The sequence below is a fragment of the Rhinoderma darwinii genome, chromosome 1 (assembly GCF_050947455.1).
Source record: "Rhinoderma darwinii isolate aRhiDar2 chromosome 1, aRhiDar2.hap1, whole genome shotgun sequence".
Lineage (NCBI taxonomy): Eukaryota > Metazoa > Chordata > Amphibia > Anura > Rhinodermatidae > Rhinoderma > Rhinoderma darwinii.
In genome coordinates, this window is record NC_134687.1 from 220,759,437 (window position 1) to 220,781,891 (window position 22,455).

General features: G+C 42.3%; 1 protein-coding gene across 1 annotated transcript in view; it reads left to right on the forward strand.

The window, feature by feature from the left end:
- Window positions 1-16,214, forward strand: part of FRAS1 (Fraser extracellular matrix complex subunit 1) — a 457,569-nt gene extending 441,355 nt beyond the window's left edge. Inside the window, exons 70-74 of the mRNA XM_075861759.1 lie at window positions 516-632; window positions 10,901-11,067; window positions 12,378-12,583; window positions 13,618-13,764; window positions 13,960-16,214. Coding sequence (XP_075717874.1) covers window positions 516-632; window positions 10,901-11,067; window positions 12,378-12,583; window positions 13,618-13,764; window positions 13,960-14,547 — 1,225 coding nt within the window. The 3' untranslated portion in view covers window positions 14,548-16,214. The remainder of the gene's footprint in view (window positions 1-515; window positions 633-10,900; window positions 11,068-12,377; window positions 12,584-13,617; window positions 13,765-13,959) is intronic.
- Window positions 16,215-22,455: the final 6,241 nt, after the last annotated feature.

The window sequence follows — 22,455 nt, forward strand, 5'->3', positions numbered from 1 at the left end:
TGTCTGTTATTTCAATGGACAGCACACGCATGAGTATTACGCTCGCCTGAATGAGCCCTTAGTGTTTGGCATGCCTGAAAAAGGCTGTGTTTTAGCATGCCTAGATTAAATCCACTTTTTCTTTTGACCAAGTGAGTTATGCTCCATTATTTTATTATTTTCATTGGATATACATGTGGAGGAAACTGACCAGGTCGACAAGGAGGCATGCACCACATCATTTCATCATTGGCCATTGGGATGCTGTACACCCATATTTTTTGTGACCATTATAAGTCAATAGGATCTGTCAGGATTCATTGGGATCTTTTTGCAATCGGTCATAGCTGTACTGTTATGAACAGAACCCATGACGCCACTGTGAACAGAGCCTAAGATGAACATAATTATTCTCTGAATTCTCCAAATGTACAGAAGTCATGGCAAATGTTTTGTAAACAATTATTTGTTACAGCTCAGGAGAGTATCAATTTGCAAAGCTTATACTTTTTTATTAATTCTAATTTTACTTTCAGAAAAGACTATTCTGGAGAATATACAATATACTTGATTCCCTGCACTGTGCAACCAACACAGTCATGGGTAGACCCCGGAGATAAACCTCTGGCCTGCACAGCCCATGCTCCAGAAAGGTCAGTAAGTTGTTTTTTTTTGCCCTTGTCTAGTGATGGTTTAGATGGTGTGGGTGTTTTTACAAAGCCTGTGTGTGTTTACAGTTTGCTATGAATTTAGTTGTAAGCAGTTTTCGACTACACTGAATTGCCACTTTATTAGAGACACATGCAATTAGAAACGTGACCCCCACAGTGCAGCATAAACTCAAATGAGCACGTTTTCCGTGGATCAGTTACAGTGTGAATCCACTTTAGAATGGAAAAATCGAGCGTACTGAGTGACTTCGAACGAGGCATGGTCATTGGTACTAGATAAGCTGGGGTCAGTAGTTCAGAAACTGCACACCTTGTGGGGTTTTCTCGTTCAATAGTGTCGAGAGTATACCAAGAATGGTGTGAAATCATCCATCAAAAGAGGATCCGACAAAGGGTTCAGTGGAGGATGTCAAGAATATTCTGCCGAACAGGTGGTGTACAGTCAAGCAAATTGCAGCCCAATATAAGCTGGTGCTCCAACTATTGTGTCCAAATGCACAACCCGTCCGTCGTTCCTTAGAATGGATGGTCTATTACAGCAGACGACCAGTTTGTGTCACTGCAGTCCAAGGAAAACAAGAAAAGACTCCAGTGGGCAAATGAGAGCAAAAATTGGATCACTGAGCGGTAGAAAAAGCATTGAATGGTCAGATGAATCCAGGCTTCTGTTGCACCATGCTGATAGGAGGGTTAGAATTTGGCACAAGCAGCATGAAGCGATAAACCCTTCCTGTCAGGTGTCAATAGTTCAGGCTGGTGGAGGTGAAGTCATGGTGTGGGGAATGTTTTCTTGGCACACCCTGGGTCCTCTGATACCTGTAATTCACACTTTAATGATCGGCCTATTTTGGCCCTTAATGACCAAGCAATTTTTGCAGTTTTTTTTATCATTGGTTTCAAATAGAGATAACTTTTTTATTTTCCTGTTCGTTACATTGGGGGACACAGACCGTGGGTATATACTGTTGCCACTAGGAGACTCGACACTAAGAATTGAAAAAGTGGCTCCTCCTACAGGATATATCCTGCCCATAGATACTAAGCTATTAAGCCTCAGCTTAGTGTCTGTAGGAGGCAGACTCTTCTGCTATTGTAGTAGAATCTCTACCAAAGTTTTTTTTTTTTATTTTCTTCCATCCTCAGCAAGAAAGGTGGAACACAGTTTTGACATAGTCTCCCTGTTGTCCCCTCCTTGGCAGGTGCACAGTGTAATATTAAAAAATTGTCCAACCTGGCTATGAAGAAAAGTTGGAAAAGGTCAGCTTCTCTGTCACCCACCAGCCTATGTAGCACCTCTCACACTCTCCCACCAGTGTCCCCTTAGTAAAGGATGTAACACTGCATGTTTATTTGGAGCTCTATGGCACTTTTTTGCTCTGGGCGCCATTTACATACATCCTGATGCAGACGGCACCATGTTCTTCACTTTAGCCGGCCCCATTACGACATATTACAAGAGCAGGGGCGGTACAAGACCGGGTGCAATACAAGAACAGGGACTGGCCCTCCCTTCTCCATCACGCTGTTTTTTTACTATCCCCTAATGGGTACTCAGGCACCTCCTCTGATTGGCTAGTCTCCTCACATGATGCCAGCAGCCAATCACGGCATTCTCGGGGCCTATGTGTCCTCTCTGTCTCTCCTCCATTTGGACAGATGCTGCTGGGGACACAGGACCTCCTGACCTTTGCTGCTGCATCTTTGCCTCAGGAGGGACATCAGACACTCTGAAACCGGGTAGGAACGGCCCTTGGCCTTTCTCTATTTCCCCTACAAGTGCCCTAGCCTCAGTCACTGAGCTTACTTCCTGTAAGATTGTGTGCTTATCCTAGTTGAACTAGCTGAAGGAATCCGTTACTCTCTAAAGAGGAGTATCTATTTCTAAACAGTCATGAGTGATTCTATTTCTTTCTTCACTCCCACTAGTATAGTGTGTGGTATAGTAACCCCCTCTACTGCCATGTCTGACCCTAAGGGAGAACCCTCACACCAGACAAGCTTTATAATTTATTATGCATGGTCCAAGTGCAATACTAAATTTCCCTGCCTGTGGTCAGTCTACTTCCTTATGTGATGCATGCCGACCTACTGGCCAAATGCTTGCGACTTTTGCACCCTGCCACCTCCAGTATTGCTCACCCCTGATATGGTGAAACTGGATCTAGAATGGGCCCATTCTCTTTTCATAATTGTTGATACTCTAGCAAACATCACTCCGTCCACATTGGGCGGGATGTCTACTCGACCTCCTGTTCTGCCCATCCTCATTTGGACTCTATGTTCCTGTCTTCCTCTTGTGGCAGACTCCGAAAGTGAACCAAATCCACTCCGCCTGCCTTAAATTTCACCATCATCTTCTGTCTCGCCTCCCCGACCAGAGGTAAGGTCCGGTGCTTCCTTTCCCCCTAGAGTGGTTTTGTTGGAGGGCGAACTGACTCCGACTGGGATTCAGTTGGCAAGAATTCTACCCCTCTCCCCACTTTGGTGGAGGTACTTATTAGAGCTGTCCGGGATACCTTACAGGTCACTGATTCTGCTCCTTCCCCTTCAACTGTCTCCATTTCTTTTCTTCAGCCTCAACGTTCCCCATCCGTTTTTCCAGCCCATTTGGAACTTGAAGGTATTGTGTTTAACCCCCTACCCGCACGAGTAAGTAACTGTACGTCGTTGCGGGAGGTTACGTCCCGCGCGAGGACGTACAGTTACTGAGTTTTTTCCGGTGCACACTGTCGGCGTCAGTGTGCATCGGAAACCGGGAGGTCAGCTGTCGCCGACAGCTGACACTCCTCTCTTGCCGGCCAGTGGTCCTTTGCCGCTGATTAACCCCTTGATTTCTGCAAATTAACCCCTTAAATTCGGCAATCGGTTGCAATTGCCGAATTTTAGGGGTTTCTAGCATATCGGCAGACCCCGGTCCTAAATCGCGGGGTTTGCCGATAGTTAGTGTGGCAAACGGAAGCCAAACAATGGCTTCCGGGTCTGCCATGGACGGAAGCCCATCAGGACCAACCTTCGGCTGGTCCTGATAGGCTTCCTGTCAGAGTGACAGGAAGTCACTGAGTTGTTCCCGATGCACACTGTCGGCGAAAAGGTGTGCATCGGGAACTGGGAGATCAGCTGTCCCCGACAGCTGACACTCCAGTGTTGCCGATCAGCAATTAACCCGTTAAATGTGGCGCTCGATTGCGATCACCACATTTTGGAGGTTTATAGCACATCAGCAGCCCCCATGCAATTGTGGGGGCTGCTGATGCTTGTGATAGCATCCGGAGGCCAGGCAACGGCCTCCGGGTCTGCCATGTATGGAAGCCTATGAGGACCAGCGTAGACTTACTGTCAGGGTATATGCACACACACTAATTACGTCCGGAATTGACGGACGTATTTCGGCCGCAAGTCCCGGACCGAACACAGTGCAGGGAGCCGGGCTCCTAGCATCATAGTTATGTACGATGCTAGGAGTCTCTGCCTCGCTGCAGGACAACTGTCCCGTACTGTAATCATGTTTTCAGTACATGACAGTTGTCCTGCAGCGAGGCAGAGACTCCTAGCATCGTACATAAGTATGATGCTAGGAGCCCGGCTCCCTGCACTGTGTTCGGTCCGGGACTTGCGGCCGAAATACGTCCGTCAATTACGGACGTAATTAGTGTGTGTGCACATACCCTCAGAGTGACTGTGACGTCACACTGACAGTTGGAATACGTTACACTACCTAGGTAGTGTAATGTATTCTAGCAGTGATCAGAGCTGCAGGTAAAAGAAAGAAAGTGTAAAAAGTTTAAAAAAAAGTTAATAAAAGCCGTAATCGGGAGAAATTGCTTTACAAATGTTGGGGTGCTTTTTCTCCTTTATTCCTTGTAAAAATGAAAAAATTCTATGTTTCCAAAGAAAAAAAGGTGATTTTCATCTTCACAGACTAATTCCACTAAATTCTGCAAAAAAACCTGTGGGGTCAAAATGCTAACTATACCCCTAGAAAAATGCCTTGATGGGTGTAGTTTCCAAAATGGGGTCACTTTTGGGGGGTTTCGACTGTTTAGGTACCACAAGACCTCTTCAAACCTGACATGGTGCCTAAAATATATTCCTAAAAAAGGAGGCCCCAAAATCCACTAAGTGTTCCTTTGCTTCTGAGGCCGGTGTTTCAGTCCATTAGGAGACTAGGGCCACATGTGGGATAGTTCTTAGATCTGCAGAATCTGGGCAATAAATATTGAGTTGCGTTTCTCTGGTAAAACCTTCTGTGTTACAGATTTTTTTTTTTATTCCAAATGAATTTCGGCAAAAAAAATGAAATTTGTAAATTTCACCTCTACTTTGCCTTAATTCCTGTGAAACGCCTAAAGGGTTAAAATACTTTCTGAATGTGGTTTTGAATAGCTTGAGGGGTGCAGTTTTCAAAATGGGGTGATTTATGGGGACTTTCTAATATAGAAGGCCCTCAAAGCCACTTCAGAACTGAACTGGTCCCTGAAAAAATGGCCTATTGAAAATATGAGAAATTGCTGCTAAAGTTCTAAGCCTTGTAACGTCCTAGAAAAATAAAAGGACGTGAAAAAAAATGATGCAAACATAAAGTAGACATATGGGGGATGTTAACTAGTAACTATTTTGTGTGCTATTACTATCTGTTTTACAAGTAAATACATTTGAATTGAGTAAAATGCTAATTTATGTAAATTGAATTTATCGACCAAATTTTTTCACTAACAAAGTACAATATGTCACAAGAAAACGATCTCAGAATCGTTTGGATAGGCAAAAGCATTCCGGAGTTATTACCACATAAATTGACACATGTCAGATTTGCAAAAATCATCTGTGTCCACAAGGCCAAAACAGGCTGTGTCCTAAAGGGGTTAAGGAATGGAAATACCCGGACAAGAAGTTTTCTCACGCTAGCCGTCTGGATGTCTTCTATCCTTTTCAGAAGGGATTTCTTCCAAATGGGTTATGTCCCCGGCAGTAGATCCTCCTGTTTCTTGTCTAGCCAAAGTTACTACTTTGCCTATGGCGTACTCCACTTCCTTCAAAGATCCTCTGGTTCGCTGTGTGGACTCCTTTTGCTAAAACCGCTTTTGTGGCCTCTGGCTGTGCCCTTTGCTCGATTTTTGCCTCTGGGTTAGCAGAGCTATCACTGAATGTATGCACAAACTCTGTAATGCCCTTCTCCCGGGCCTCTCTGGAGGATGAACTGGTGGATCTGTTGTACATTCTCTCCAATGCGTCCCAAGTATCTGTGTGGGGCTGCCCGTCTGGTAGCTTGAGCCTCTGCCTCTTCCGTTGCTATCCGCCGGACTACCTGGCTCACAGCTTGGTCTGATAAGGCTTGCAATTGGTCCCTAACATTTCTTTCAGTCCGCTGTTACACAGTCCCCCTCCAGGACGGCCGCCTTTATTCAAGCAATCGACTCTCTGCTCCTTCAAGTGGTTGTCATTTCCCTACCCTTAACCCAAAAGTTTCGGGGGCTTCTATTCCAACCTTTTTGTTGTGCTAAAAAAGCTTATTCAATCTGTTCACATGTTGTAGATCAAAGTATATATTGTGGATGTGCGGTCTATGTCTTGTTCTATAGTACTGACAATATTATGCAGTGTACCCCCCTTTTTTGGGGGTTTTTCCTTGGTACCAGCGCTCCACACATTTGACCCAGGTGATTTTAATTAGGGAATGACCTCATAAGTGTTTCTGCTCTTGTTAGCCACTAGGAGCGCATGGAATGGTTGAGCTTATTCAATCTGCTCACATGTTGTGGTAATGTGTGGTGGTATCTGTTGCTGTATTGCTGCACTTATGGGGAGACATGGCTCAGAACCAAGTTGGCTTGGCTAGGCCTGGCAGCATGAGTGCTTTTGTGCCTCTGGGTTGCTCCCTCTACGGGAGTGGAGTTGCAGTGGCTGCCATTCGGTGCTGCAACTAATAGAGTAGGGACACACTTTAAAGAGGTCGCCATGAAGTGGCAAGTGGGCTTATACAATTTGATAAAAATGTTAACAAAGAACCTCATGTTCACGTTTATAAATTTTTTGCCTAGCAGCTATAGATCAAAGTATATATTGTGAATGTGCAGTCCATGTCTTGTTCTACAGTACTGATATACAGCTCGGTTTGGCCCATTCTGGACCTCAAGCGTGTCGACGCACATGTTCGGGTCTGTCACTTTCGCATTGGAATCCCTCCGATCTGTCATTGCTTCCATGAAACGGGGAATTTCTTTCCTCAGTGGATATCAAGGACGCGTATACGTTACTTTTTTTCCAGACTCACCAGTGATTCCTGCGCTTTGCAGCACTGCCCCCATCCTTACCAATTCGTGGCCCTTCCCTTCGGTCTGGCCACGGATCCAAGAGTCTTTACGGTCCTTTCGTTATGGCACTCATTCTCTCCACAGGGGTGTCAGTCACCCCGTACCTGGACGACACCTTGATCAAGTCTCCCTCCAGAGAGGACAACAAGACGGCGCTCCAAATTACTCTGGACACCCTGAGTCAGTTCGTTTGGATGGTCAACTGATCATAATCTTGCCTGTCTCCCTACCAGAAGATTGTGTTCCTGGGCGTCGCCTTCGACATTTGATCTGTGAGAGTTTTCCTTCGGGACCATGGTGACCTCAATTGCAGTTCCACGCGTGCCCTTTTCATCAGGCGCCGTAATTAATTTTGGACCATCTGGACCTAAGGCTCATCTTTCCTTTTGAAGTCCGTCGCTCGCTTCGGTGGTGGATCTACTCCCCGGCCGTTCCTTCATTCCACTGAACTGACTCGTCCACGCCACGGATGCTAGTCTCAAGGGATAGGGGGGGGCACCTTCCGGAACCTTACGGCTCAGGGGCTGTGGGTTCCATAGGAATCCTCCCTTTCCATAAACCTTGAGGAATTAAGAGCCATTTGTCTTTGCCTGCTACACTGGACATCGTCACTGTCCAGACACCTGGTGCGGGTTCCATCGGACAGTGCCACGGCCTTGGCTCATTTAAATCACCAGGGTGGCACTTGCAGCGTGGCGGCAATGGCTGAGGCCGCAAAAAACTCTGGCTTGGGAAGGAGCTCAAGTTCTTGTGAAAAGGTGGATCCCAGGGAGTGGTCCTCGACCAAATATGTCTCCGGTGGGGTCACCCGGATGTGGCCCTGATGGCTTCCAGGTTCAATTACCAGGTTTCCTGCTTCATCACCCGAGCACGAGATCCAAAGGCCTTCGCCGTGGATACTCTCGTGGCGCCATGGTCACTGCCTTTAGTCTCCTGTATGTATTCCCTCCTCTGCCTCTCCTGCCGTGGCTCCTCCAATGCTCAAGGCAGAGGGGTTTCCAGCCATTCTAATAGCCCCAGATTGGCCAAGTCATTGTAGGTACGCGGACTTCGTGTCCGTATTGGCCGATGTCCCGACCTTCTCTCTCAGGGATCTCTCTTCCACCATCATTTAAGGTCGCTACATTTAACTGTGCGTGGTTGTTGAGGCCGGTATTCTGAGGGCTTGTGGTCTCTCGGAGAGTGTTACTCTCACTATGTTCAAGGCTAGGAAGCCTTTTTAGCCCGTATTTACCATAGTACCTGGAAGGCCTACCTTCGTTGGTTTGAGGTTTGCAAGCTTCCCCCCCTTACTTTTTTCTCTAACCAGAATTCTCTCCATTCTGCAGGGTGGTCTAGATCAGAGTTTGGCGCTCAGCTCCCTTAAGGGCAGGTGTCTGCACTTTTCATCTTTTTCGGTAACCCATTGGCATCTAAGGCTGATGTCAAGACTTTTCTGCAGAGGGCGGCTCATGCGGCACCGCCTTATTTCGCTCCAATCCCCTCTTGGGATCTCAATTTGGTTTTGGATGTCTTACAGTGGGCTCCCTTTGAACCCTTGCGCGACATCTCCCTTTGTTTTCTGTCCTGGAAAGTGTTTTTTTGGTTATGGTGACCTCCATCCAGAGGGTCTCTGAGTTGCAGGCTCTCTCTTGCCGTTCTCCATTTCTGACTCTTCATCAGGACAAGGCGGTACTTTGCACGGTGCCTTCTTTTGTCTAAGGTTGTTTTGGCTTTTCACATGAATTAAGACATAGTTTTGCCGTCCTTTTGTCCGTCTCCCAGTCATCTGAGGGAATGTTCCCTCCACGACCTTTCTATCACTGCTTTTTTTCCTGAGGTTGGATTCCCTGTTCATCCTCACGGAGGTCTGCCTCTAAGGCCACTGTCGCTTTCTGGATTTGAATGATTGTTCGCGAGGCTAATCAGATTCGGGTCACAGCCCACTCTGTCAGAGCGGTTGGAGCTTTCTGGGCTGTGCACCATCAGGCCTCTACCCTTCAGTTGTGCAAGGTTGCCACATGGTCTTCTTTGAACACTTTTGTCAAGTTCTACCAGATGCACACCTTTGCTTTACAGACGCTTCCCTGGGTAGCAATATCTTGCAAGCATTTGTGAAATAGATGACCATGTCCTGTGTTCTGTTCCCACACCTGGGCACTGCTTTAGGACGTCCCAAGGTCTTTGTCCCCCAATGTTATGAACTAAAAAACAGGTTGTTTTTTTTGTCTAGTTTATTGATGGACACTGCTCCCTCCAATTGGGTTTTCAAGGTTTTTTGTTGATGCTTGTCAGTTTGAGGGATTCTCCTCTATTGTTTGCCATACCTTTTTCTTTAACTTGTATCTGCTTCTCGTACTGTTTGCGGACAGACTGAATAAGGCAGGACAGGGTATATCCTTTAGGAAGGATCACTTTTTCATTTCTTACTGCCAAGCCTCCTACTGGCAACAGCATATACCCACGGTCCTTGTCCCCCAATGAACTGGACGACAAAAAAGATTTTACGGTTAGTACTCAAAAAAATTCTGTTTTTCATTCAACTTGGCTGCATGAGGGCTTGTTTTTTTGCGATATGAGTTGTATTTTTCAATGGCACTATTTTGAGGTACATGCAGTTTATTGATGAACATTTATTAACTTTTTTTTTTTGGGAGGGTTGGGAGAAAAAACCTCAGCAATTCTGCCAATATTTTTTGCGTTTTAAATTTACGCCATTCATGTGTGGCCTAAATAACACGTTACCTTTCTTTCTATGGGTCGATACGATTACAGTGATACCAAATATTTAAAGTTTTATGTTTTACTGCTTTTGCACAATAAATGACACTTTAAAAAGAAAATAATTTGTTTTTGCATCGTCGAATTCCAAGAGCCATAACTCCTATTTTTCCATCGATTTAACCATATGCTTGTTTTTTTGCGGGACGAGATTTAGTTCTCATTAGTACTATTTTGGGGTACAGGGAACATTTTGATTAACTTTTATAAAAAATTTTAGGGAAGGGAGATGGAGAAAAGCAATTCCATCGTTGTTTTGCGGTTGTTTTTTACAGCATTCACCTTGCGGTTTTAATAATGTGTTAACTTTATTATCCGTCACTACGATACCACATATGTGTACTTTTACATATATATTTTTTTACACTTTGACAAAATAAAACCACTTTTAATGGGAAATTTTAAAAAAAAAATTATGTTTTTTTTTCTGTGCTACATTTTATTGCACATTAATTATTTTTTAGTCCCACTAGGGGAATTCACTATGCAATCTTTTAAACGCTTATATAATGCTTTGGTATACAACAGCATTATTGCCTGTCATTGTGAAACTGACAGGAAATCTATTAGGCCGTGCCCCTGGCATGGCCTAATAGGCATCTAGCCATGGCAGGCATGGGAGCAACCCATTGGCAGCACGCGATCGACAGCGACCGCTGCATCTAAGGAGTTAAACGGCTTTGGTCAAGTTAGCTCTAATCGCAGCTGTGCCGGGCTTATTCGAATGTATCGAAAAGATGTATGCATCTGAGCAAGGCCTCCTAGTGACTGTTATTAAAAGACGTATTGGCAGTCACTAAGGGGTTAAACATTTTAATAGTATTACCTTAGCATTGTGGCAGCTGTTTACTCTATGGTGGGACACTTTAGCGGCAATTGCGAGAAGCTATCCTGTCCGCATGGGCCAATATTGAAAATAAGATTTAATTACCTAGTTAATCTATGCCATGACCAATTGCTGAAGTTCTGAAGGCCAAAGGAGGTCCAACGTGCTAGTAGATTGGTGTCCCTAATAAAGTGGCTATTCAGTGTATACTACATACGCACTGTATGTCCTTCAACAAAATTAAAACTCTGCTGGGTTTCCAAAACCTAATTTTGTTTGTAACCTGTTGTTTTAAACAGTAGCATCTCCTTTTCTGAGTTATATTTGATCTTACGTTATATTTCTCTTCTCAGGTTTCTCATTCCCATCGCCTTTCAGCAGACTAACCGTCCAGTTCCTGTTGTATATTCTTTAAACACTGAATTCCAGCTATGTAACAATGAAAAGATTTTCTTGATGGACCCAACAAAGACTGAGATGTCTCTGGCGGAGATGGATTATAAAGGGGCGTTCTCCAAAGGTAAAGTATTTTTTTTTTTATCAGAAGGGGTAAGAGTAGTCATGAGTCCATAACTCGTGACTTCAGTGTAAAGGGTCAATGTGCTGAGGGTGGGGAAAGAGGATATGTAGATTTGGATGGTGGCAAGGAAAGAAATCTGGGAAACATAATTTGATTTATGAAGGGGAAAGAGAAATCCCATACACTGGAGATTGTTCCAGTAAACCATGTAGTATTCCAAAAGCAACCGCGTACATTCATAACAGAGCGATGACGGATGTCCAAGTCAAGAGAAATTGTTGAAGAGGCAGGCCTCTAACCAATTATTGCACATCAGATACAGTATGTTAACATTTTCATAAATAGTTTCACTGTGAGTGAAGTAGAATGGCCTTCTTAGGTGATGCCAAGATGTAAAAGAGGAATGATTTCTGTTCTTTGTTTGTTTGTTACATCCAAGACTCCCGCATTCTGGGGTGGAGGTTAAACACTTAATCATCACACCTTGCCAAAGTTTCAATGCAAAAGGGAAATGTTAAATGGTTTAAAAAAAACTTATTTTCATATACCCTATTAGGTCCTCTGATTAACTTTATCTCTTGGAAAGAGTGGAAAGTATTTACAAAGAGTGTCTCTCGCACTGGAGGACCTGTCCTGTATTATACAGACAACCCATTTTCAATTGGCACTTTATAATGCATTCTTACCCCTGTGATTGGCTCTGAAAGGAAATGTAATCCTTACTGGCAGGTTTCCCCACAGATTACAGCGATTGATGGGGATAAAGAGATACTACTAACAAGCAGCAATTCTCCAAAGCGGGCAACCCCTTTCAGAAATTGCAATTTATCAAAGGCCTTTTCAGTATCTAAAAGCCAACTGAGATTGAAGAGAGGGGAAACAAGGCCTGTGGTTGTCCAACTGAAATTTTTATCAATATTTTATAATCTATAAGTTTAGCAGAGAAATTTGTTGGTGTGATCTCAATTTGGGCATGAGAAAAAAAAAATTGATAGAGTTTTTTTTTAAGACCCGACAGTATATTAAAGGTAATAGCAGATTCAGCCTAGATGATATATTAATGTAATTTAATGAAACACCAAAAGAAAAGGTAGCTATAAAAAGATTTTCCAAGAATGTTCAAGAAACTACACTTATCTAATGTTATGTATCTCACCTACACACCACATACCTATGTTCTTCTTCTTTTTTGCATCTCTATACTACTGTAAAGATTATTAAGTTCTAGGTTGCTTTTTAAATTATAATGTATATTACATAGGTACGATTACATGACCATACCGACTTTTAAGCATCGAATCTCTTCATAGGCCAAACTCTGTATGGAAGAGTACTCTGGAATCCAGACCAGAACCTGAATTCAGCATACAAGCTCCAGCTGGAGAAGGTTTATCTCTGCACTGGGAAAGATGGATATGTTCCTTTCTTTGATCCCACAGGAACTATTTATAATGAGGGACCTCAGTATGGTTGTATTCAGCCTAATAAAAATCTAAAGCATCGGTTTCTACTTTTGGTACGTTGTTTTTTTTTTTTTACATTCAGCAAGGGGCTTTCTTCTATTATTTATATTGGTGTAACAAAGTCAAAACTACATATTGCGACACATGTACTAACATTTATTGTACAGCTGTGTTCTGCCAATGTGTATCTCTTGTGTTGCGCACACCTTATTGTCCAACATGAGGCAAGCCTGGAATAAGGCAAAACTATTGAACAATGCCAGGTACAATACTTTCGTTAAACAGAAAATAAAATGTTGCGGGAGGCATAAAACGTGACAAGGGGTTCTCCGGGATATTATTTTATTGATAGCGTATCATTAAGAAACGTCATCAATATTAGATCGGTGTGGATTCGACTCACAACATCCCCACCGATCAGCTGACTGAAGGGGCCGCGGCCTCTTTATCGTTTACCCGACACAGCACCTTAAACCTCCATAGCAGCTGTGCCTGGGATTTCAGTTTCAGCCCTATTCAAGTGAAGGAGAACGGACTGCAGAGAACTTTAGTAGATATCATATTCATGCTGTTGAAATTAGGATTGATCTTGGTATTGTACCATAACCACCAAAAAATAGACACAATTGCAACTGGACATTTTTTGGGCATAAACCATGCTCCTAAATAAATAAGTCATGTCTGTTTTCCTGCAACAAACTGCAAGTTTCTCAGTTTTACAAATACAAATCAGAACACAGAATTATCTTACAGTAAGTAATGATGCCTTCTTCTGGCATATAGCAGACACGGCTTCAGCAGTGTTCACTGAATGAGCCTGACTAGTTTATTGTTCATATGGCTATTTATCCTGTACGTGCCAAAACACACAAAACCTTGAGGAAAATAGCACTGCAAAGAAAGTAGATTTGGATGCGTTTTTACCTTAATCTGTCATCCAGGGCGTGTCCTCTACGATACTGAATGGAAAACCTTGAATTCCATGAGCGATGACTAGTTACCCTGTTATCATGTGTTTATTTCCTGTGTATCTACAATACATTCTGTGTGTTAAACAAGCTATTTTTGTTTTCTGTCAACTGTGCAGGACCGAAATCAGCCAGAAGTAACTGATAATTTCTTCCATGATGTCCCATTTGATGCAGCCTTTGCTTCAGAGTCATCAGATTTTCATGCCATGAGCAGCATTCCTGGAGTGGACGGCTTCACCATGAAAGTTGATGCCCTCTACAAGGTTAGTTACATTGATCCATCGGCTTCTACTGTTCATAGTTACAAGACTGATTCTGTACTTTACCAGTTCTCTCACAGTCTGAAATTGACATAATCTTTTTGCATTTAAAATAAATAACACGCGATCAGTATAGTAAGTGACATTTAGCAAGAATTGTATGATTTTCTAAAAAATTTATTCTTTTGTTTTGGAAAGGTTGAAACTGGGCACCAGTGGTATCTTCAGGTTATTTACATCATTGGTCCAGAGACAATGGCAGGACCTAGAGTTCAGAGATCACTCACCTACCAACTGAAACGTGCTCGCAGGGATCTGGTTGACAAGAATGGCAGACTTACATTGGATGAGTCTTTGATTTACGACAATGAAGGAGACCAGGTTAAGAATGGGACTAACATGAAGACTTTGAACTTAGAAATGGAAAGTGCTGCAACTGCGGCATCTCAGACAGGGGCTTCCATTGGAAGTGCCTTTGCAGCTATAATGTTACTTATGCTTGTTCTCTTGTCTGTATGCCTTATCACACAGAAGTGCAGGAGAAATAGAAAGAAGCAGCCTCCTAGAGATGCTGCTGAGGAATATCCACTGAACACTAAGGTGGATGCTTCAAGGAAAAACATAGACAGAATGGAGAAGAACTTTAACAGGCAGCACTGCACTGTCAGGAACATCAACCTGCTCAATGACAGCAAAGCTGACAACGAGGTTAAAAGGGTTAGGATTAAGCAAATTAATCTTGAAGTCAAAGTTCATAATAACCTTCATGATGGAACAGAAGTTTGATGACACGTCGACACATACAAAGTATATTTTGATTTTAAAAAAAGGCACTACCAATTTTGTAAGATGTAAAAAAAAAAAGGAGCACCAGTATTTTTCTACGTTGAAAGAAAAGGGAACGTAAATGAAAAATGGACAGATGTGCAGCACTGTGACTGACAACTGAGCTACCTCGCTATGCCCACACGTGTGTGAGATACAAGGGGATAAAACATATGGCAAATATTTCCTCTCCTTTTGCCACAATGCACTGCACATAGATTAACCACTGCCACAAAAGGTCACTATACTTATTGTATTTGTATTAGAACAATCAGTCAAATCACTGCGAATATTATTTTGTATTAGTCATTATGTTCCCGAAGATATTGTAGAACTTTCATTTTTAATCTACTGTATCTTGGATCGTATCGCCATGATGATAATACTGAGACTACTATTAAGATACTTGGGATAAGACCGTGGAGAAATGATACTGACTCAGCATAATATTGTTATTTACTCTGTGGAGGAAAATTTATATATTGTAGTAGGAGCAAAAGCCCATTTTATCAAACATCAGTAAACAAAAATAACTATCCATATTTATTGCATTCCAATACATATATACACTGGCTACATTAAAGTTTTTAAATAAAATACTGCTATATCCCAATCCCATATGACATTTGGTTTAGTATTAGGTTTATTATGTATAAGGAGTCTCATATATTTAAGATATTTGTCACTTAAGTTTAGTATATAGGATAAAGAGAACACATTGAGTAGATCATTGATGGTTAAGTAAGTGGAATAAGTTTTACTTTTTGACAAATGTGGATGACAAAGAAAAAAGAGTGAAGAGTTAAAGGATAGAGAGAAATTATAACATTAGAGATTCATAGTCTTAGAGAAAACAAACTGGGTATCACCAGTCTACAGATAATATTCATGTCAGCAAGGGGTAATAAATAACACCTGCCTTGTTCATGAGATAGTTCGAGGCCTGGGCGGCACACATTTGCCGATTCGTGGCCTTTGTGTTGGCGTGTAGACTAAGACATTAAAGTAAATTCACCTCTGCATGCAAACAGGCATGAAGGTAGAAGATATGAGAAGTGGTTATTTCAGGCAGTACATTTCTGCATGTTTAAGTATATTGAATTTACATGTATTAAACAACTACTGTCATTGAAGGTGTCTTAACTGTATCAACAGGGATAACCAAATAAAGGAGTAGACAGAGGAAGTATAGGTTAGGTAACTAAGAGAATATAGGGAGACATGGGAGCATACAATATGGGCTAGGAATGAAGTATTGGCATGTCCAGGTTGTGGATTGTCTGCTACTTTCCATTGATGGTAGGATATCTGAGGGAGGGAAGCTTGTAGAAGTAGTATAGGGTACCAACATATTTCAGCACATTGTGGTGTACCGCAGGAAAAGTTAATCATTTGAGCTACATTAATTAAATAGCACAGCGCTAATAGGTGTAACTTGGCACCAATTTATACATATACAAATACAATACCACCGAAAAAGGGGCACAGACACAGAGTAATGTTCAATATAAAGCAACGTTGCTGAACAATATGAGATCTACTGTGTTTGCGTCCCAGGTAATGACCAAGATAACCTTGGTGCATCGATCAACAATTGATGAATCCAACAAAGAAAATGATCGACTGAAGCACAACAAATTGATAGCAAAAAATACAAAATTTTATTAACATGAAACCATGACAAAGGTTAAAACTGGAACAGGGAATGAGTCACTCAATAAAAAGACATCGAAAACAATCATGCACCAGATGTAGATGTGACATAAATCTATACAAGCTTGTTTATTTGTTGATACAGCAAAGGAGAATAGTATACGTGCCTATGCGGACCTATAGCTAATAAAGCCTAATGAATGATGGCAAAAAGAAGGTCAACAGAGGATGAAGTACATGTATGTACTGCCTGGGTTGCCTCTATGAGAGTATATGTGTGGCAATAGTTATATGCAGATACCTGAATACAGTGATTGTCTGTATATGTATGATAGCCTAATATACGCCATGGTGTGTATTGCAGGATCAGTGCTACAGATAACATACAGCAATGTGCATAGACGCACAAAGAGGTAACAGGCCAGTACCAGGCAAGAAAGTCAGTAATAGCTGTACAACATACCAGTGGACATGATGAGGATGTCTGGACCCAGACATTGCTGTATGTTATCTGTAGCACTGATCCTGCAATACACACCATGGCGTATATTAGGCTATCATACATATACAGACAATCACTGTATTCAGGTATCTGCATATAACTATTGCCACACATATACTCTCATAGAGGCAACCCAGGCAGTACATACATGTACTTCATCCTCTGTTGACCTTCTTTTTGCCATCATTCATTAGGCTTTATTAGCTATAGGTCCGCATAGGCACGTATACTATTCTCCTTTGCTGTATCAACAAATAAACAAGCTTGTATAGATTTATGTCACATCTACATCTGGTGCATGATTGTTTTCGATGTCTTTTTATTGAGTGACTCATTCCCTGTTCCAGTTTTAACCTTTGTCATGGTTTCATGTTAATAAAATTTTGTATTTTTTGCTATCAATTTGTTGTGCTTCAGTCGATCATTTTCTTTGTTGGATTCACCAATTTATACATGTATTGTTATAGAGCCCTCTGTCCCGAGAAAGTTCACCCAATGTCCTTAAAACTAGAGCTATTTTTATTACGACAAGTAGAGGTCTACATTAATGTTTAAGAGCACAGTTGAGGGGATATGAAAGCATTTTTATACTTTTATCCTATGCAAACCCAGCACCTTATTAGGGGTATGTGTGTAACCTTATGCGCTGGATTCAGGCTTATACACATATGGGTGGCAAAAGATTCTCGCACTCCAAAATGAATGTTATTGAAGTAGACAGTCTACCTTCTGGTACATTAAATGTATAGCCATTCACATAACTGTAATATCAAGTTTCTTCTTTGTGCTACTGGTTTGTAAGAGTTTATGTCAGTGTTCTTATGTAGGTATTCAATAGTAAATTAAAGTTGTTGTATCAAATTTGAAATGTGGCTGACCAGACACAGGCCATAAACCAGGGTGTCAGAGTTTTTGGGAAAAAAAAAAGATTTTTCTAATCTTATACAACCCCTTTAAACCTCTCTGCTTCAAGTTGTCCACACTGATAACACCAGAGGGACACTGGGCAGATGTATGTTATGTAAAACGCACAAGAAAGAACAAACTGGTAAGTTATTAGTATGGGGGAGAACTTGTTAAATTATATGTAGCATTGTAGTCATGATCCAAAAAGGATCCATTTGGTACATATTTCTACATATACTTCTATAACAGAGCTTACATAACTATATTTTGCCATTCTGTGTGTAGTTGGAACCATTTTAATGCCTTATATTGTGAAACTACCAACACAACATGGAAACTGTACGTTGCCATTGTTATGTAGTCTTCACTGTGTCTACATCTTCTACTGTGGATGTAACGTTGCCTTTAATTGCGGAGCAGACTGCTGTCAGTTGTGTTGTAGAAATATAAAATGCTGGAACATTGTGTACACGGAGCAAAGGCTCACTCTGGGTACATAGAGCTTCTCTTATTGTCCTGTGTGTGGGACGGGTCTTTGTTTGAGATGACGCTTTAGCCCTCTAATGGTGCTGTAAACATAATAGGAAAACCAACGTATACTATATACAACGTATATTGTTATTTTATATACACATATATTGTATCTGAGAGATATGTGCCATTGAACACATTTATATGAATAAAATCATTTTTTGGTTACTTTACAAATGTCATGGTGTTTTCATACTGCGACGATGTTTATATAATATATTGTATGTCGATCAATATTTAAATTATATTAAAAATAATCTTATTGAAAAACATATGTATATAAAAATATTCATCCTGAAGGCAAACTGGAAGGCTTGATATACAATTGGAAAGGCCCACCTGACTTCAAGTGTATAGCCAAATATAGGTAAGTATAGACAACCAATGGTATTTTCACCAAAACATCATCTTTGAAATATATGAAATAAATACAGTAAAAGATAATTCTTTGTTTAGGCCCTTTGGCTCCGTCATCTAAGGCGATAGATCCATTTGGCTTCCTCTCTCAACAGTGTGTCTAGGTTACCCTTCCTTGGGATTAATTTACAATGTAGAACCTATAGCTGGAGTTGTAGTACCTCAGTGTTCCAGTGGGAATTTATTATTTTCTTGGTTTCACTGGGATTTGTAGTACCTCAGTATTCCAGTTAGTATTTATTTTCTAGGCTATGCTGGGACTTGTAGTACCTCAGTATTCCCGTTAGTATTTATTTTCTAGGCTATGCTGGGACTTGTAATACCTCAGTGTTTCAGTGTGTACTTATTATTTTCTAGGTTATAATGAGACTTATAGTACCTCAATGTTCCAGTATGTATTTATTCTTTTCTTGGTCTATTTTATTTAAAAAAATCACCCCTCAATTCTTCTCCATTTGCCCGTGTCTCCTTTTCAGGCTCCCGCCTTCAAATCAAATTCTGTATTAAGCCACGCCCAGAAGACACACCCCTTCTTTTCCCTGGTCAGTATTTTTTTTTTCCAATTCAAAGTTTTTTATTGGTTTTTATACAAACACTTACAAAAACATACAGAGAAAATGTGTCCCCATAATAAAAGGAGCATGACAAATAGGGCGCAGACCAAACAGAAGGGTAAACATCACAACCCATGAAGAGCACACACTACAACAGCCATCTGGGCATCATAACGGGAAGGAGTATTACTGAAAAGGAAGTGGTGATAAAAACAAAACAGGGTGCGATAAGTCAACTACCTGTACATCCTGAAACGCTATGGCCATAGCATGTGAGCACCATCACAGGAAGCAAATAACCCCTCAAAATAGACACAAGAAAGAAAGCCCAGGGTTCAGTGCTGGGACCACTTTTATTCAACTTATTTATTAATGATATAGAAGATGGGATTAATAGCACTATTTCTATTTTTGCAGATGACACCAAGCTATGTAATATAGTTCAGTCTATGGAAGATGTTCATGAATTGCAGGCAGATTTAAACAAACTAAGTGTTTGGGCGTCCACTTGGCAGATGAAGTTTAATGTAGATAAATGTAAAGTTATGCATCTGGGTACCAACAACCTGCATGCATCATATGTCCTAGGGGGAGCTACACTGACGGATTCACTTGTTGAGAAGAATCTGGGTGTTCTTGTAAATCATAAACTCAATAACAGCATGCAGTGTCAATCAGCTGCTTCAAAGGCCAGCAGGATATTGTCGTGTATTAAAAGAGGCATGGACTCGCGGGACAGGGATGTAATATTACCACTTTACAAAGCATTAGTGAGGCCTCATCTAGAATATGCAGTTCAGTTCTGGGCTCCAGTTCATAGAAAGGATGCCCTGGAGTTGGAAAAAATACAAAGAAGAGCAACGAAACTAATTAGGGGCTTGGAGAATTTAAGTTATGAGGAAAGATTGAAAGAATTAAACCTATTTAGCCTTGAAAAAAGACGACTAAGGGGGGACATGATTAACTTATATAAATATATTAATGGCACATACAAAAAATATGGTGAAATCCTGTTCCTTGTAAAACCCCCTCAAAAAACAAGGGGGCACTCCCTCCGTCTGGAGAAAAAAAGGTTCAAGCTGCAGAGGCGACAAGGCTTCTTTACTGTGAGAACTGTGAATCTATGGAATAGCCTACCACAGGAGCTAGTCACAGCAGGGACAGTAGATGGCTTTAAAAAAGGGTTAGATAATTTCCTAGAACAAAAAAATATTAGCTCCTATGTGTAGAAATTTTTCCTTCCCTTTTCCCTTCCCTTGGTTGAACTTGATGGACATGTGTCTTTTTTCAGCCGTACTAACTATGTAACTATGTAACTATGTAAAAAAGAAAGGGAAAAACAAAATAGGAGACAAACAAGGCAGGGAAGAGACCAGGGTAGTTTGTGGTGAGCCTGGACTCCAGCTCCGGAGAATCATGGATACATAAAAGTAAGAAAAGGCAGCTATGCACTTAATAAATACCTGAGTGTGCCGAGCAAACCAGCAATCCCCTCCACACTCGCATGCAGTCCCCTCACATACGAAGTCTCGTGGGGAGGGATGGGCACTGGGCCTCAGGCCACTACAGTGCGGTAGGTGGGAGAGGAGAGAAACTGAAGCCATGGAGACCACGTATCTGTATATCGTGCAGAGGCAGCCGGGGATTGAGCCAGGAGGTGTTCCATACGTTGTGTCAAGGCAACCTCCTGAAACCACTCATCCAAGAGTGGAGGAGCTGCCGCCTTCCACTTGCGGGGAATAACCGATTTGACAGCCTGAAGGCGGTGCCTAATTAGGGAGCAATTGTAGATGGGTAGTGGCATAGGGAACATAAATAAAAGGGCCGCCTCGGGGGAGCTAGGAACCGAGACCTCCAGTATGATTTTAAGAATCGCCTCCCAAAAATTCCGTAGGGAGGGGCAACTCCACCAAATATGAGACCTGGATCCCCCCACCGCGCCAACGTGTGTCAGGTACAGATGGATACCATTTATGTATGGCAGAAGGGACCCGATACCACCTAGAGATAATTTTGTAGCTGATTTCCTGGGCTCGTATGGCAATCGAGGCTTTCTGGGACAGGTGAAAAGATCGCCTCCACCGTGTGTCAGTAAATGTCATGTTCAATTCAGCGTCCCAAGCCTTGCAGAAAGATGGGAGGTGAGGAGATCGCTGGATTACGAGTAATTTAGAGAGTGTGGAGATGGCATGGGCACTTTCAAAGTCAGTAAGTGGGCGATGAAGGTGAGCCTGGCGTATTTAAATATGTGACGCGGTGAGGGTGTTTCAGCCGGGCAGATAGTAGTTAATGGGAGCAAAGAAGAATCGGATAGGACCTGAGTGAAATACATGGGATTAGTGGAAGACCTGCCTAAGAAGGAGAGACGCGCCTCCCCAGCAGGAAATGCTAGGTTGTCGGTAACATGGGTCAGTGGCCCCAGTGGGTCCAAGAGAGAACCCCCTATCCCAGAAGAGCGTAGCGCCAGGAGGGTATGAAAAACAACAAAGGAGTCGGGTTTCGGTCTGTTCCCAGGCAGGGTCCATGGCAAGGTACCGTATTTTCCGGACTATAAGGCGCACCGGATTATAAGGCGCACTTTCTATGAGCGCCTTATAAGCAATCATGTTTCATATATAAGGCGCACTGGATTATAAGGCGCAGCACATTACCGTTAAATAAACCATTGCTCAGACTGCAAGTCAAAATTTATTACACTTTTTAACAATAACTTGCAACTGGTTCAGCTGTAATTGCAAATCAAAACGTTTAGGGTATGTGCACACACACTAATTACGTCCGTAATTGACGGACGTATTTCGGCCGCAAGTCCCGGACCGAACACAGTGCAAGGAGCCGGGCTCCTAGCATCATACTTATGTACGACGCTAGGAGTCCCTGCCTTGCTGCAGGACAACTGTCCCGTAGTATAATCATGTTTACAGTACGGGACAGTTGTCCTGCAGCGAGGCAGGGACTTCTAGCATCGTACATAAGTATGATGCTAGGAGCCCGGCTCCTTGCACTGTTCGGTCCGGGACTTGCGGCCGAAATACGTCCGTCAATTACGGACGTAATTAGTGTGTGTGCACATACCCTTACCGTACTTTTTCAGTTCATTCCTAGGCGCACCGGGGGGAGGAGCATGGTGTGTGCTGTGGTATGCCGCCGCCGACCCCTGCCGCCCACGATAGAGGTAAAGGATCCTGTATGAACCCCTCTCTTTACTGTCGGGTTCATATATAAGGCGCACCGGATTATAAGGCGCACTTTCTATTTCTGAGAAATTCTCAGCATTTTATGTGCGCCTTATAGTCCGGAAAATAC